The 16575-nt window shown below is 33.4% G+C and overlaps 3 protein-coding genes across 3 annotated transcripts; 1 reads left to right on the plus strand and 2 right to left on the minus strand.

Moving 5' to 3' along the window:
* Window positions 1–2215: 2215 nt before the first annotated feature.
* On the minus strand, window positions 2216–5313 carry LOC110631693 (remorin 1.4). Its single transcript, XM_021779608.2, has 3 exons — window positions 3500–5313; window positions 3308–3389; window positions 2216–2564 (listed from the first exon to the last, which is right to left on the minus strand). Exons 1-3 carry the CDS (start codon window positions 4297–4299, stop codon window positions 2355–2357), a joined length of 1092 nt encoding a protein of 363 aa, XP_021635300.1. The 5' UTR covers window positions 4300–5313; the 3' UTR covers window positions 2216–2354.
* A 1836-nt stretch (window positions 5314–7149) lies between these two features.
* On the plus strand, window positions 7150–12402 carry LOC110631716 (uncharacterized). The gene is made up of 11 exons (XM_021779651.2): window positions 7150–7457; window positions 7857–7939; window positions 8025–8160; window positions 8397–8890; window positions 9001–9048; window positions 9299–9473; window positions 9796–9908; window positions 10027–10123; window positions 10342–10561; window positions 10945–11098; window positions 11381–12402. The coding sequence occupies exons 1-11, from the start codon at window positions 7256–7258 to the stop codon at window positions 11783–11785; spliced, it is 2127 nt and encodes a 708-aa protein (XP_021635343.2). The 5' UTR covers window positions 7150–7255; the 3' UTR covers window positions 11786–12402.
* A 687-nt stretch (window positions 12403–13089) lies between these two features.
* On the minus strand, window positions 13090–16269 carry LOC110631691 (uncharacterized). Its single transcript, XM_021779605.2, has 5 exons — window positions 15879–16269; window positions 14803–14959; window positions 14646–14696; window positions 13937–14029; window positions 13090–13523 (listed from the first exon to the last, which is right to left on the minus strand). Exons 1-5 carry the CDS (start codon window positions 16046–16048, stop codon window positions 13452–13454), a joined length of 543 nt encoding a protein of 180 aa, XP_021635297.2. The 5' UTR covers window positions 16049–16269; the 3' UTR covers window positions 13090–13451.
* Window positions 16270–16575: the final 306 nt, after the last annotated feature.

The following is a 16575-nucleotide window of genomic DNA, read 5'->3' on the forward strand; positions in this document are numbered from 1 at the left end:
CTAAATTTGAATTTATATTTTTTAAATTATTCAAATATTTACATTTAATTTGTTGAATATTATTTTTGTATTTTCTCTACTAATAACTAATTTTTCTTGATTACTTTAAGATTTAGAGACAGTCTTTTTTATCAAAAGATTAAAATAAAAAAGAGAATGAGAGAGAAAATATTGTGAGTGTAGATGAGAACAAATATGAGGAGATAAAAATAAATGAGGGTGAAAGATATAAGAAAAGTGGATTATAATAGCTTAGGTATAAAAAATATGTTATTTTCATGTGGCTTCAATTTTGAATATGTTTTCATAGATTCGAATTGTGACATAACTCAAAAGTTTCAGGCCGCGACATAAAAAGCGAAATCTGTAGTGATAGAGAAGGGCACGGACTAGTACAAATATTATAATATTATATCATTTGCGGTAGAGTTATAAGATATCCGGTAAACACACTAGAGTTACGGTTCAAAAGTTATGAGTGATTGTATCTTACTTTTTTCATCATAGTGAAACTTTTTTCTCTTGTCTTACCATATGAACATAGACTTTATGATTGAACTACGATAAATCCTATGAAATTGTGCTATTATGTGTGTGCCTCAATTTTGTGTGCATGCTATAATAAAATAATTATAAAATTAAATAATTAACGAAACTAAATTACAAAGAGTAGCTAATATATTTTTCAAAATATAAAACTAACTAATTAGTTTCACTAAAAAAAGGCTAAATAATAATTTCTTCAGTATTCACTAGTGAAAATTTTGACAAAAAGACAAAATATTTAACAAAAATAAAATATAAAGACTAAATAATATATTTTTTAAATTATAAAAATTAAATAATTAATTTTATTAAAATATAAAGACTAAATAATAATTTTTCTCTTATCAATTTTTATAAAAATATATAATGTAATGTGCCAATGCCATTGAAATAATAAAAAATAAATAAAATTTTAAAAAATAAAAAAATTCAAATAATGTTGATCATTTATTAAAATCTTTTTGTCATATATATATATATATATATATATATATATATATATATATATATATATATATATATGAGGTAGGTTAGTAATATACTTTCTGAACTTAATTTTTTGATATTAAGTATCAACTAATAAGAGACAAATAACACTAATAGTGAGTGTTTTAAAATATTATAATTTAATTAATTTAAAAAGCAGAGATAAAAATATATAATTTTAGAATTTCAGAGTTTTTTCTCCTGAAGTAGGAAAAATTAGAGAATTCAATTTGAGTTTTTAAAAAATTATATTTTATGTTTTTACTATTTTTTCTTTTTTAAAAAAATAAAAATAAAAATAAAAATAAAAATAAATATAATAAGAGTGTTACAGATTTAAAATGATAAAGTGGTAGAAAGGTGAAAATATAATAGAAAAATTTTTACTTAAATTCATAATAAATTAAATATAAAAAAAAATTAAAATTTAAATAAACCAGGATTATACAATAATCTACCATCCATCACATAAGCACATGTCATCGGGTCCGGGGCAATTAAGGAAAACCGATGGCGGTTGGCTTCATGTTAGTCCAATTTCTGTTGTCAACTTCAATGAGTTTTAGGACTTACTTCTTCACATTCGTCTTATATATTTAAAATTTTTAAATAATTTTAATTTTTTTACAAAAATTTAAACTTTAATAAGTTAAAGAACAACCATATTTTGTCCATTTTCTTTTACTTAATTCATTTAATCACGAGTCAAGTGGGGAGGGGTAAAAAAAAGAGAAAGCCGGCCCTTTCGCATTATTCCATGGTTGCTGTGAATGCTCACTCTTCATCATTGAAAGAATGTGCTTTTATGTCTCTACTGTGGGCAGCAAACATCTTGAGTTTACCAACTCCACATTTTAACTCTTTTACACAGTTATCTTTTTTCACAGTATTCAAGTTCTAATGTCATTTCCTTAAAGTTTCTGAGTCTTTGCTTGAAGTTATAATTAATTAGGTGATGCAGAAGAAATTTAAGAAGGATGGTATGTTTAATGACCACAGTAATAATATCTGAGGATCCTCAGCTCTGTACTTATGGTCAACTTGGTTTCTGCTTTTGCCCAGCCAGCTTAATTGGTCTCTTCATTTTGTGTGAAATTTATAGATATATAACTCCATAAAGTATCCTAAATAACACTTTATTGGATTTTTTTTTTTTTTTTGTGGGGGTCCAAAATTTATTAGATGAAAGGAACCCCAGGAAAGCACTTTTATAATTTAACTTATCAACTGAGTTCAAAAGTTCACAGAAATATATGTCATGAAAAGAGGTGACAGAAGAATGATTATCGGAACATGTTATATGGAGACAAAGTACAGCATCTCTACCAGCAAAGGGAAGGCAACTTGAAGGAAAAGGAAGAGGGCAAGTGGCCAGTCCTCCTTATATAGTCTGCCCTTTCAGCAGTCCTTACAGCTTTCTCATTCATTTTGGCTTCAGCATTTGCTCTCTTCTCTTCAGCTATTCTTTTTGTTGCTGCGAGTTTGCTCGCCAGCTTTTCCTGTGCACGAGCTTTTATTCTCTCAGCCTTCACCTATGAAGAACACACAAGTAATCAGAAACCTGAAATTTCTTCTGCAGATTAATTAAGCTTTGTTTCTTCTGATCAATGCTTTGAGGTCTAATAATTAAACTCTATAGCAAACTATTGCAGCTATTTTAAAAATTGATCAACAACAGGTGCAAGCACAAGACCATATTATACATGCAAGTTATGCATTTTCAGCCAACATAACAAATTTACCCCTTTCTTGTGAGCATTTCAAGCTCTTTACGGGGCTTTTTCTGGACTGCCCTGAGTGATCTTTAGTGAGCCTAGGTTAGCTTAATGGCAGTGAGACGTTCTTTTGCTTTAATTGTTATTATTACATGGCCGTATAAGCCTTAAAGGCCAAGAAAGAAGATTTATCTGTGTCAATGCAAGATTCTTTGTTTGACTAAGATCAGATCTTCATATTAAGAATATAGTTGTTGGAATAAGGCTTGTACATAATTCTTCTAAAACTTGTTTGATGAATTTGCATTTGGAGTAACAAGTACATAAAGTAATTTCTTAAATTTTGAAGATGGAGATGAAGATGTTCTAGAAAATGTCTACAATGGTATAGACATGTAGGCCTTTCAAGCATTATTATGAAAGGAGAGGCATTGCTACATTTCTGGTCCCTACATTTTGTGACTTTGAATGTAAAGCATTTGACAAGAAGCAATTAATAGATCCAAACTAGAGTAAATCATTAGTCTATTATCAACCATCAATCCAGACATATAGAGTACCTCCATTTTCCTCATTTCCATTTCTGCTTTCCTCTTCTCATGATTTTCCCAGGCTTGTATCTTCACCTCTTCACGCTTATACCTGCAAATACAATAAGCAGCCAATCTTAACATATAAAAACTAACTCAGATGCAATTGCTGCGAAATGAATTCCATTTTAGAAAAGAGTGATAGTAGTAGTAGTAGATCACCTTGCCATATATTTGGCGCGCTCTGCCTCATCCCAAGCCATAGCTCTTGTCTCCAAGGAATTCAGATTTCTTGCTTCATTTAAATCCTTGTTCTCGGGCATCTTAGAACCGTTAGGTTCTTCTCCATGGTGTCCTCTGGCAACAGAATTGGGCTCACCTCTGTTTTCAGTAGATCTTAAACCTCCTGGATAGCCCTGATCAGTGCCTTGCTGTCCATGCTGATGCCTTACGGGAGTGGAGGATCCAGAAGATATGGGGCTCCTTGCTACTGGAGTTCCAGTTCTTATAGGAGTTGCTGTTCTTGAAGGCTCTTGGCTGGCAATTGGGGTCATCTCAGTCCCCATATCCCTAACACATATTGATCTAGGAGCAGTTGCAATAGAATTCTCTATTGGGTTATTGATTCTCCAAATGGACTCATCACAATCCACCTTCTTAGTTTCCACTTCATAAGGATTTGTCACTGAAGCAGGGCAACCATTTGCCTCTTCTCCTTCAACTTCATCTTCATCACTTGGATAGTCTTGTTCCTGCTGTGGAACTGGAGCTATCAGTCTCCTATCATCAGCATTTGAGTCTCTTGGCTTGGATTGGTTTTTATCTCCCCCTCTTGACATCCCAACAAGCCATTTTTGTGCATCATCCCATTTGGATGGTGCTGGCTTGCCTAAGGCTGTCCTATGATGAGAAGTGCGGTTAGCTCCATTGCTTTTATGAAACTCAAAACTTATCCCATTGCTAGTTGAGATCTCTTGAATTGGTCCATGGTTGTAGCACCCCTTTTCCTCTATGGATCTCATTCTCTAAACAAAAGCTTTCTTAATTATTTCCTTACAGAACAATGCTCGACCACTAAAACCCGATTTGGAAAAGAGAGTCTAATTCGTAAGTGCGAATAAAAGCATATCCCAAGTACAACAAAATGGTCCAGATCCTATATTTCTTGAAACCTAAGCCTGTATACCCACCTTTAGATCAAGAGCCAAAGAAAATGGACCAAGATTCATTCCCCCAAGAAATCACTTGCTCTTATACATATATATGAAAACTGATATCAAACAACTAGCATGCATTTGGTTAGAACCTAATCAAAGCTTGCAATACCAGTTAAATCCTCTCCAATGCATTCATGATCCAATACAAAAGGACACATTAAATATTTCCTCATCGCTCTCTGTACAGAAAAATGTGAGCTCTACTTTTTGATAGTAATAAAAACACATTTCCAAAACTTGTTATGTCAAACAAAAAGCCAATACTGCCTAACAGGAACTCTCATAGTATCTCAACACAGTGGCTGAGGAGTAGGAAGGGAGGACCCATTTGCATACACAACTAATTACCAAGCTTAAACTCACAGTGACCCATATATTAAAAAAGAGAGAGAAAAGAGCGGAAATGAAAACCCAATAATGCCTAAGCCAAAAAGCTGTAAGGATGTAAGCGTGCACTAAATTAAAATAGAACCCATCATCAAAGCTTCATGATTGTCTAGAGCCATCGAAAACATTAGAACAGAAAAAAAAAACGTTGGTTCCAAAGAACAGGAAGTGTAAAATGCCAGAAATGGGTTTTGCAGGAAAAACTCATATGCAGAGGAAAAATACCCTAAAACCATGAATTTTGGAGACTAGCAGAAGCCATAGATGGGGAAGTTCAGATCCATTGTGCATTAAAGTACTAAAAATAAACAAATAACCTGCAGCAACATGTATTACAGTAAAAAATTCACATTGAAACTTGTGTACACTGTAAAGTGTTTCACTTTACACATTACATATTTTCTCTGTTTTCTTATATTTTTTTTAGCCAAGGCGGAGAGAGACACACTCAGGACTCAGAAAGAGTTAATTTTTAAAATACGGTTACCCTTTAACGGTAACTAAAGGGTGGGTAGACATCTGATGGTGACACGTGGACAGTGAAGATTTGAGAAGGGTGTCAGTTGGTAGTAGAGAAAGGCAAGGCTTCTGACTCTTTCACGTGAGAGCGATGGGTTGTGTATTGTGCAGTGTAGGGTACTATCTTGGGTTAATGAAATGTTTAGTGAAAAAATTTGTGGGGTACCCATTTTGACCATTTGCTGGACACAATGTGATCTAAGTAGCTTTGCTATGGCCCACGAATTTATTAACATGATATATCATCAATCATGAATCATTTGATGTGGGGACCATTGCCCATCTACCGAGGGGACCACATCTGTCTTGGACCTCTTATTCTCTCCCTGATGACAAAATTGGTTATAATTTTTTTCATAATTAATTATGAAAAAATTGAAAAAACTCAATCATATGGAATAATAACATTTTAAATATATAGCACCTAATTTAAAAGACTTTACTTTAAAATAATAATTATTTATATTATTATCATTTTGAATTATTTACCTCAGTAATTATTACTTATAAATTAATTATTAAAAATTAAAAAAAAATTTATTGTATTTTTAAATGTAAAAATATTTTTTTATTATAAGTATCAAAATTTAGGGACAACTTAGTTTAGATCTTTGGCTCTCTTGGGGATATTTTAATTTATTATTATTTTTTTTATAGAAGGAGTGGATGATTGATTTTGTCTCAATTGTGGAAATCATTTTGTTTACTAAATTAATCATTTTGAATTAAGAAAAAAGTTGATATTAAAATGTCAATCTAAGCAACTTGATTACACCATTCATGTAGTGTATGGCATTAATTATTGGGGTAGTAATTAAATGATTGAATTTTTTATTTTTTTAGATTCTATTATCAAGAGCTAATTTAATTTTCTATATTAATTTATTATATCATAATAAGACTCTATTAGTGGTGTCATGTGCTTAGACTTATGACGAGTTCGATAATATATGTAGAAACGAAGAAAAAAAATTAAGTGAAAATTAATTTAATTACTGAATTGGAAAAAAAAAATAAATTTAAAATATTTATTATTAAAATTAAAACTTTCTGCTATAATTAAAAAAGTGTATAAGTTTTTATATTTTTTTAAAAATAGACTTTATAAATTTATTTAATTAGGCTTTTTATATATAAAATTATAAGATATTGATAAATTAAAATATACTCTAATTTTATTAAACAATTATAGAATATCCTTTTATTTAATATATTATATATATATATATATAGGGAGATATTTCTCAGAGCATCATGATATTCTTTTTCATGATATTGTCACGTGACTAATATGTAATAGAGTCTGATACATGATATTTTTTATATATTATTTAATAATTACCTTATTAATATTATAATAAATAACAATATATTAATATATATTTATTATTATATATATATTAATTATTTTTATTATAAAATTTTTATTAAAAATTTGAAAAATAAAAATAATAAAAATAAAATTTAAAATAATTAATAAAAAATTTAAAATATTATATTATTTTTATATATTAAAATAAATATATATAAATTAAAATTATTAATAACAACGGCAATTCTCTAATTTGATCATATCTGTTGAAGTGTTGGGGCAACTTTAGCAAAATGACCCAAATTCTTAAATCCAGTCCATACATAAACTGAATCTTCAATGGTTTTTCACTCTTGGACCTGCTAAGAGCCAGCTGCTGCCAGTGGAAGCCCATGAAGTTTAGAACTTTAAGTCTTAACCCCACAGAATAGAGATAAAGACAGTGGATGTGTCAAGAAGCCCTGTATAGGCTTTCGCTTTTGTTAAATTTTCAGGGAATCATGATCAACCTGTGAAGTGTGCGGCTTTTCCATATCTGGGTTCATGGGTTTTTCAGGGTTTATCAAAGGGTTTAGTGGTTTCTACAGAAATAAACCCAGAATCAAACCATACCCATTTGGCTATTATAAAAGCAGAGCATCATCGCACTCCTATAATTTCAATGCTGATGATTCAATACTTCCAGTCTTGATCGTTGGTGCAGGACCTGTGGGTCTCGTTCTCTCTATACTTCTAACCAAATTAGGTACCTATCATCAAATTTCTCTGTTATTTTCTTTATTTCCTTTTTCTCATTTCTTGATGCTCGAGTCTGGCTATTGACAAAGTTTTGGGAAAGATGCTTTAGAATGTTAGCTTGTGATTAGCTTCCATGTTTAGCACGCATAGAATAGTAAAACCCGCAAAGTTTGAAGCTATGGCTTGTCATTTGTGATGAATGATATACAGTTTCAGTGAAAGTGTTTGATGAGTGCTTCTGAGAACAAGTTTATTTGTTTATATGTTTACGAATTACTAAACAAGTTTACAAGGAAAGCAATGATAAATTGGTGCCTATCTAGTTTACTTCCAAGTAGAAACTTTTTAGCACTTCCCAATGTAGTTGGAATTGTTGTTGAAAAGCTTAATATACTTGATGCAACAGGGGTCAAATGTGCCATTTTGGAGAAAAGCAAGGCATTTTCAAGCCACCCCCAAGCACATTTTATCAACAACCGGTCTATGGAGGTTGGTTGTCTTATGAGATATTAATATCCAATACATTGGGTTGCTTTAAAGAATTAAAGATTCATTGTGATGTTTTAATTGGTAGGTGTTTCGCAAGTTGGATGGCCTTGCAGAGGAGATCCGGAGCTCACAACCACCAGTAGAATTGTGGAGGAAGTTCATATATTGTACTTCACTAACTGGTTCAATTATTGGCTCAGTTGATCACATGCAACCTCAAGGTTTGATTATTTTTTTGAAGATACAATATTTTCATCTAGAATGCAGCTTGATCTTAGATTCTTTAATCTAGATACAAGGCATATTCATTGATCCATGAATATTCATGATATATGCTAATGTCTGGAATTCCCCAATTCATAGGAGTAAAATTCTGAGACAATGAATTTTCTTTCCATGGCTTTCATGGTTTTCATGATTGAGTGAAAATAGATTCATTGCTGTTGTCATTGACCAGATTTTGAAAAAGTCATCAGCCCAGTATCTGTTGCGCACTTTTCACAGTATAAATTAAGTAGGTTATTGCTTAAGAAGCTAGAAGATCTCAACTTCCATGTTCATAGACCTGAAAGCCAGGAAGACCTTGATAGTGGCCCCCTAAAGGGAGGAGAATTATTGATGGGGCATGAATGTATATCAATCAATGCCACTGATCAGTCTATAACTGCAACTGCCTCTCATATTGTGGAAGGGAAGTACATGGAGAGAAATATCGATTGCAGTATTCTTGTTGGTACAGATGGTGCTGGAAGTACCATTCGGAACCTTGTAGGGATAGAGCTGAGAGGTGAAAAAGACCTGCAAAGGCTTCTTAGCATTCATTTTTTTAGCAGAGACCTTGGTCAATACTTGCTCAACGAGAGACCTGGAATGTTGTTCTTTATTTTCAACACTGAAGCTATTGGGGTCCTTGTTGCACATGATCTCAAGCAAGGAGAATTCATTTTGCAGGTATACAGCCTTAGAGAAGTTTAGAATACATTTATTTTAGTCTCTTACTGATTTAATATGTGCTGAGCACTAACAGTATTGTTATTGCTTCATTGCTTATCATGTCATAGGTTCCCTTTTATCCTCCTCAGCAGAATGTGGATGATTTTAACCTAGAGGTATTTTTCTTTAACATTGATAGGCTTTCTGAATTTAAGATAATCTTCATTTACCTTCTCAGTAGTTTCCTTAGTGTGATTAAGAAAAAAGTACTGAATTTAGGTTGACAATAAGAAAGTCATAGCTGTATGGCGCTTTATATACTAAAGATGCTGTGAAATTAATGTGTAATCATAAGTTTTAGCGTGTAAACACAGACATCTTCACCACTTAAGTAATTGTTTCTTTGAAGGGCTCAACTTCTTGTAGATATGCGAGAAATTAATTTTCAAATTGGTTGGTCGAGAGCTTTTGGACATTGATGTAATTGAAATTAAGCCATGGGTGATGCATGCTGAAGTTGCTGAGAAGTTTGTGAACTGTGACAATCGAATAATACTCGCTGGTGATGCTGCTCATCGGTTTCCTCCAGCTGGTGGTTTTGGTGAGTTACTCAGTTGTGTGTGGTTGGTAAAAGTTAAAGTTTGTTTTGTCCCTGCAGTTTGTGCAAATTTGTGATCTATGGCACTTTGTAGACTACAAACTGTAGAGGGAGAGAGAGTCAGCAAGCCCTTGTCATAACTTTTCTTTTTTCTTCTTTCCTGATCCCGGCAACAGGAAGGAAGAATCATTTGTTATAATCTTATGATACTTGTCTTTCTAAGTGAGATTAGTAGTCACTAGCCGCTAGCTATGATCTAGATTATTCTGGACGTGCACCTGGTATAATCATCTAACAAACTCAGGATTTTTTTTCTTTGCTGCAGGAATGAATACTGGCATTCAGGATGTTCATAATCTTGCCTGGAAAATAGCTTCTGTCATGAAGGGTATTGCACCATCTTCAATAATCCGTACTTATGAAATGGAACGTAGACCGGTATTGTTTTTATCTTCGCACATTCATTCTGAGTTTTTTTTTTTTTTTTTTTTTTTTTTTAATTTTAATTTTGATTTTGAAGTAATATGGATGCTTGACCTCCACTTTCTTTTTTCAGATTGCAATTTTTAATACAGCACTTAGCGTCCAAAACTTTAAAGCAGCCATGGCAGTTCCTGCTGCACTTGGTCTTGATCCATCTATTGCAAATTCTGGTATTTAATCTTGCTATTGTTTTTCATCTTGGTTTATTGGTAATTTTGGTCAATCCTTTCCATGGTTGTTGGGGAAAATAAAAATATTCTATTTCATTTCATTTTCCGCTTGATGGCAGTGATTTATTCTCTTTTTTACCTCCCCTCCTCTTTTCTCTCCTCTAGCAAAATGAAAAAGGGTCATTGATGACATTATTTTACCATTTCTGACTTTTCAGTGCATCAAGTTATTAATGATGGGGTTGCCTCCATTTTACCATCTGGTATACAAAAGGCAATTTTGGATGGGATTTTCACAATAGGTCGTGCACAGCTCTCTGAATCTCTACTAAATGAAAAAAACCCACTTGGGTCTTCAAGGCTTGCCAAAGTAAGGCGTATATTTGAAGAAGGAAAGAGCCTTCAGCTCCAGTTTCCTGCTGAGGATCTTGGTTTCAGGTATTGCTTATCAATCATCATCGTACAAGTGTACTTTCAAGTTGCAACTCTCCGTACATTGTGGCTACTGCACTCTCAAAATGTTATATTGCAAAATGTTTTAAGAGCTTCTAGAGTGGACCAAGTTAAAGTCATATATGGCTTTGTATTACATTATTGATGTATTGGCAATTTTGACTTTGTTTTGATATTTGATATTTACTTATCTAAATATTAATCATGGAATTCATGGGACATTCATGATTCTTCCAAATAAAAGATTGACAAGTGACTATCTTTTCAAAAACTTTAAAATCTCAATTGCGTAATCTTGTTTCAGTTTCTGGGGAAACAAGTCAATTTGGCCAATTTCAGCAATTGTCTATCTTATCATCTTACTTTAGGTACCATGAAGGAGCAGTTATTCCTGATAATGATAGCATGGTGGGTGTTCTGGAACCTCCTACTGGTCGTCGGAGGGACTATATTCCTTCTGCAAACCCAGGGTCAAGGCTGCCCCATATGGATGTGCGGATATCATCAAATTTATCAAGTGAGGTATGCAGTTTCTTCATTTGATTGTGTGTTGTACGGTTGTCAAGTGGGAATCACCTTTGTTATATGAATGTATCAACTTCTTACATTCTGGACTTCTGCACATTGATATATAGACGGAAGCTTTCTTCTGCGATTTTTGTTGGCAAGTGCATTACCTGAGATAGCCATTTTAGGTTGCCAAGTTTCAGCTTGCATATCCACAAGTGGATTTAGGTCCACTTTATATGAAAGCGTGTTGCATTTTGCATTATGTTTATCTAATTGTGGTAAGTACTTTTCTAGGTGACTGTTTCTACACTTGATCTTTTGTGTGGGGATAGAGTTGAATTCCTTCTCATTGTAGCTCCACTTGAAGAGTCCTACCAACTTGCACGTGCTGCATTCAAGGTGGCTGAGGAATTCAAAGTTTCTGTTAAAGTTTGTGTATTGTGGCCTGCTGACTCTCTTGATGAATTTGAAGCAAGGAGTAAGAAAGCATTGACACCATGGAAAAACTATATAGATGTTGTGGAGGTTAGGAAACCATCAAATCCATCATCATGGTGGAGTATTTGTCAGATGACTGACAAAGGAGCAATTTTAGTGAGGCCAGATGAGCACATTGCTTGGTGTGTGAAATCAGGTGTTGACAAGGATCCTGTTTCAGAGATGACAAGGGTTTTTACTGCTATACTGGGGGTGAAATAACCAACAAAATAAGAGACCATACTCTTACGGAAGTCTACTTGTGTGTTTTTCAAGAGCAATCTTCCTTACAGGGAGTAATTTCATGGATGCTACATATGATTTCAAATTGGCATGAAAATTCTTTCTAGACCATTGGAAAGAAGTAGATTATATGTAGAATTTCATGACATAATATTATTTATTTGCAAATCACCATGGTGTGAACATTAGAATTTTGCCTGGTTAGAATTAGAATTTTTAGCAATTATGTGTGTACAAAGGCAGTTCAATGTGTTTTTATGCTCTTGTCATGTATTGCAGTGATCTACTTTGCGTACTGGGCAAATCACATGCTATGCAAGGGTTCGGCACATGCATTGCCTGGTAGGACTTAGATAATTTAGAGAGTCAGTGCAGTCAGTCAGTGCAGTCGTGCTTTATCATCATGTATATAAATATAAGGAAGATTTACAGGCACTTTGAGATCTTCTTGAATTAGCTTTTCAGATTTGACAATTAGGTCTCTTGTGAAGACATTTCGGTGCAGTTACCTACTTTAGAATTGCATTGCTATGGTGGTGTATACTGGGAGTGACAATGGTGAAATAACATATTGCTCATTTACTCTTGTTGCAACACTATAAATTGTTGACATTTTTAACTCTTCCTCACTATTAGAGATGATGCTAATGATTCTGTGCACTCATTCATTGGCATATTATTATCAAAAGCTTCTGGAAAACTACTTTCAGAAAGCCCCCAAGGGATAAGGCGTAGGATAGGTTTCAATCAAGGTTCAGGGAAGTCAAGACTGGAGCGTAGGGTCCTTGATTCCTGTTTAGTTTGATTTGATTCGATTTTGATCAAATCCAATGATTTTAAATTTTCTTTTTAATGGAAAAACTTGATTTCAGCCAAAAATCAAATTGAATCAAACTGGCCAGTATTGATCTAGTTTGAAGCTGATTTTGACCAATCTAATTTTAATCGATTTCAGTTTTGGATAGGTCCATTTCAATTTGGATTAGATTGGTTCTGTTTCCAAACTGGACCTTGGCCAGGTTAGCAGAAGGCATCCTTAGCTCTTTTGGCTGCCTTTTTATAGCTTGAATCTCATGTGCATAACTGGAAACACACACCTTCCAATCCCTAAAAAAATTGTGAGAGCCAATGCAATGCTCATTATTCTTGCTATAATTACGGATTTTTCTTACCTAAATCAGGTTTATTATGGATCCAAGATACAAGATGTGTTGTGAGACCCACCTATTAAATATATGAGTCTCACATATTGGCACCTTGGGTTCATAGTGGACCAACAAGAATTTCTCCCATAATTACAAAGATAGACTAGCTTGAATTCCTGTAATTTTCATTGCATTTTACAAGAATTGTGTGCTGTTCAACCTTTAGTATATGTAATGTGACATTACAGCATATACTGCAAGTTCTGCAACCAATCAAATTATATAGCTAAAATGTTGCCATTTACCATTAGAATGAACATAAAGTGAGTTTTAATGGAAGAAGGTGCTGAGCTAGACACAGCACAAACTTATCATTCCAAGCTTTTAAGAACCATTTTTTGTCACAAAGACTGCAAGTTGCAATTCTGTCCTATAGTGTGATCAGATTCATAGCCATCAGATGTGCTGCAAGATGGCTATGATTTCCTTGTGCATCAACTTTAACTGCTTGTCACTGTAATTAAATGGCCAACAACTGCTGTCACAATCCCAAGCAAACCACCAGCAATAACCTATCATCGAAGAGCATTATCGAACAATGATAATTACTACAGCTTCCAAAATCATATGCTTCATGAAAATGAAGAGTCCAACCTACAATTTATGCCCTCAAGCACAGATGGGGATGAGATTATCTCTAAAGTTGGGAAATGAGTTGTCCGTGATGTTACTGGAGGTCTGATCTTACAGGGAAATAAGCTTTTCCAACATTAATAACTTCATTTTCAATTTTCAAAGCTAGAACTTAAATGGAATACATCCTGATCCTGTGTGCTAATTGCTAAATAACAATTCGGGTCACCATCATTTGAGTGGCAGTTGTTTTGTACCAGAAGGTGATTTAACAGCAACTTCACAGGCATATTAAATATACAAGAGATCTTTTAGAAAATTATAAGAAAACTATATGAGGAAATATACAAACCTGAGGAGGAGTGTGACCAAGAAGTTCACGTAGAGGTCTGCTTTCTGCCAGAGGATGCTCAGCAGGAAGCTCATATACAATTTGATTCAAGACCTACAGAAAAGCCAGTTTAAATGCATGAAACCTAGCACATATCTCAAATTCTCAGTGGCACAAAACTCTAAGGAGACATTTGGTACCAGGTTAATAAGGGGTAATTGTTACCCTTGTAACTTTTATTCCCTCATTAATGTTGTTTGGACACACTTTTGAATTCATTAATATTTATGCCTTCTTGAGGAATTAAATGTTAACCTTGGAGGAGGCTAATAATTACCCTCTTTAAATGTTAAAACTTATAAGAGAAAAATTTAACTCTTGATTTTTTAGCATTCTACCAAACACATTTTAAGGCTTTTTGGGGTAATACCCATTCCATGTTGATTAGCCATTCCTAACTTTGGTTCAAATTTAATTATGGAATATCATTTACTAATATTTAAATTAGTGTGATATAAATTTAACATATAAGTAAAGAATATCAATTTCATTCCTATTCTATTCCATTCTATGAACCAAACAAGTCCTAATAATACATGGCATACAGCCGAATGACCGAAAAAAAGCATCATTTTGATTTGTAGACATGCAGACATGTTTAGTGTGCTAGTCTTGTAGAAGGATAAAGAAGAACAGAAGAAAAGGAGTAGGCGAAGCTGAAGCATCAAACCTCTGCCTGGCGCCCAGCCTGCAGTCTTACACCACTTGCATCATACATCACCTGCCACCAAATTCTCAATGTAAAAAATAAAATATCTGCATTATATATTCATTAATGTGAAAAAACTGTATGACTTGAGGAATCATAAAGGATGAAATATTCTTACAACACAAGCTAAGATTAATGCGGTTGCAAACAATGATCCTCCAAAGCCTTCCTGGAACCCAATGGCCATGGCAAGTGCAGTAACTGTAGCAGAATGGGATGATGGCATTCCTCCAGACCCAACAAGTTGCTTGAGATCCCATCGCCTTTCCTTATACCTGCAAATCTAGGAAAGCTTAAGACTCTTAGGTATGTAAACTAAAAAAGGATCAGAAAATTTGGCAGCATTATTCCACCAATATCATAAGAACACAACACATATTGGCTAGAAAGGCTTTCACTATACACAATTCATAAAAAAAAAAAAAAGTTAATAGGCTAACATTTTCAATACAAATTAGTTCTCATAGATGGTTCCCCACACTGAAATTCTATATCACAATCAATTCATAAAAAAAACACCAACACAACTAAGATAGAGCTAAATTTGATCAAAATTTAAGATTTTTTAAGGCAATTTAGCTAAGAGATAATTTGGTATTAAACTCCTTAGTATTGCATCTCATTAAATCATGTTCCAGTCAAGAAGGACCCATCAGTGAAGACAACCTAGTTCCAGGAACAGCATGTTACAGCCAACATTTTATTGGTATGATTCATCAGGAGGTCCAGTGGGCCCATTTTGGTGTCCTTCCCATTTCATAATACTCTCCACTTTCCATCTCATTAATGGAATTTGAACTTAGCAACTATCAATAACTTCACCTACTGCATTGTTGTGAAAGACGAATTCATCAAGGAAAAGATTATCTTTGTGGTTTGTAAAAGCAAATAAATGAACACGTATGATTTGTATTATTGGTAGAGAAAACAAATATAATCTAAGTAAAATATTCCTAATTAAGAATTTGGCAATTGAAGGCTACTTTTGAATTAACTCGAAGAATGGTTCATAAACTATTTAATTCACATTCATTTGAAGATCTAGCTAAAACCAGAAACAAATAACCAACCTTGTTATTGAGGGTGAAATTCAGAAGCCATGAAACACAACCCAGATCCCAAAACATTAAAGATTTGTTGTTGAAATCAAAGAATTGAAATTTTCCAAAAATTAAGAAAGTGTAAAAGCAATACCAGGAAGTGAAGAGCTTGGTAGATTGGGCAATAGCGAAGGCACTGAAAGCAGCAATGAGAGGATAATTGGTGAATATGGAAGAACCAAATGAAGATGATGATGATGATGAAGAAGAAGAAACAGTGTTATGGATAGATGACGCAGATGCAGCACCAGCCATCTCCTCCATTATCTCTCTCTAATATACAATCGAAAAATCCTTCCTTTTTGTTATAGAAAGAAAGATTAACAGATGAATGGATTGCAAAAGACTTTATTTTGTGGGATTTCTTCGAAAGGAGCTTAAGGGCGTTATAGGTGGCGAGGAGTTTGGTTGAATAGGAGAAGAAGAAAAGAGGGTTATAGGATTTATTATAAGGCAGGTTCTTGGTGGCATCTTAGTTTTTTGTTTGATTTCGTTCTTCATTCAAAGTCTTTAACTTAACTAACGGTCTTTGCTTTTGCTGCCCTCTCTCTCTCTCTCTCTCTCCCTTAACTGAATATGCCTTTCTTTCAAATGATGTCTCGAATATCCCCTTGCAAATTATTTGGATTCTTTTTATTAGCTAAAATAGATTTAAATTTTCCTTGATAATATACAAAATTTTTAATTTTAAATAATTTAATTATAATTTTTAAAATAAAAAAATTTTATTAAAATCCAAAAATTAATTTAGAATTCAAAAATCAATATAAGCGATAATCACGTAAAGATTT

The sequence above is a fragment of the Hevea brasiliensis genome, chromosome 10, assembly GCF_030052815.1.
Source record: "Hevea brasiliensis isolate MT/VB/25A 57/8 chromosome 10, ASM3005281v1, whole genome shotgun sequence".
NCBI classification, from domain to species: domain Eukaryota; kingdom Viridiplantae; phylum Streptophyta; class Magnoliopsida; order Malpighiales; family Euphorbiaceae; genus Hevea; species Hevea brasiliensis.

Bases quoted from the DNA above. Each gene is read 5' to 3' on its own strand.
- LOC110631716 (XM_021779651.2), top strand. From the start codon at position 7,256: ATGGGTTTTTCAGGGTTTATCAAAGGGTTTAGTGGTTTCTACAGAAAT. The intron at 8,161-8,396 runs GTTTGATTATTT...GTCATTGACCAG, and splicing joins TGATCACATGCAACCTCAAG to ATTTTGAAAAAGTCATCAGC. The intron at 9,909-10,026 runs GTATTGTTTTTA...TTCTTTTTTCAG, and splicing joins ATGAAATGGAACGTAGACCG to ATTGCAATTTTTAATACAGC.
- LOC110631693 (XM_021779608.2), bottom strand. From the start codon at position 4,299: ATGAGATCCATAGAGGAAAAGGGGTGCTACAACCATGGACCAATTCAA. The intron at 3,390-3,499 runs GTGATCTACTAC...TTGTATTTGCAG, and splicing joins CGCGCCAAATATATGGCAAG to GTATAAGCGTGAAGAGGTGA. The intron at 2,565-3,307 runs GTACTCTATATG...TGTTCTTCATAG, and splicing joins TGGAAATGAGGAAAATGGAG to GTGAAGGCTGAGAGAATAAA.
- LOC110631691 (XM_021779605.2), bottom strand. From the start codon at position 16,048: ATGGAGGAGATGGCTGGTGCTGCATCTGCGTCATCTATCCATAACACT. The intron at 14,697-14,802 runs GTAAGAATATTT...ATTTGGTGGCAG, and splicing joins CATTAATCTTAGCTTGTGTT to GTGATGTATGATGCAAGTGG. The intron at 14,030-14,645 runs GTTTGATGCTTC...GCTTTTCTGTAG, and splicing joins AGGCTGGGCGCCAGGCAGAG to GTCTTGAATCAAATTGTATA.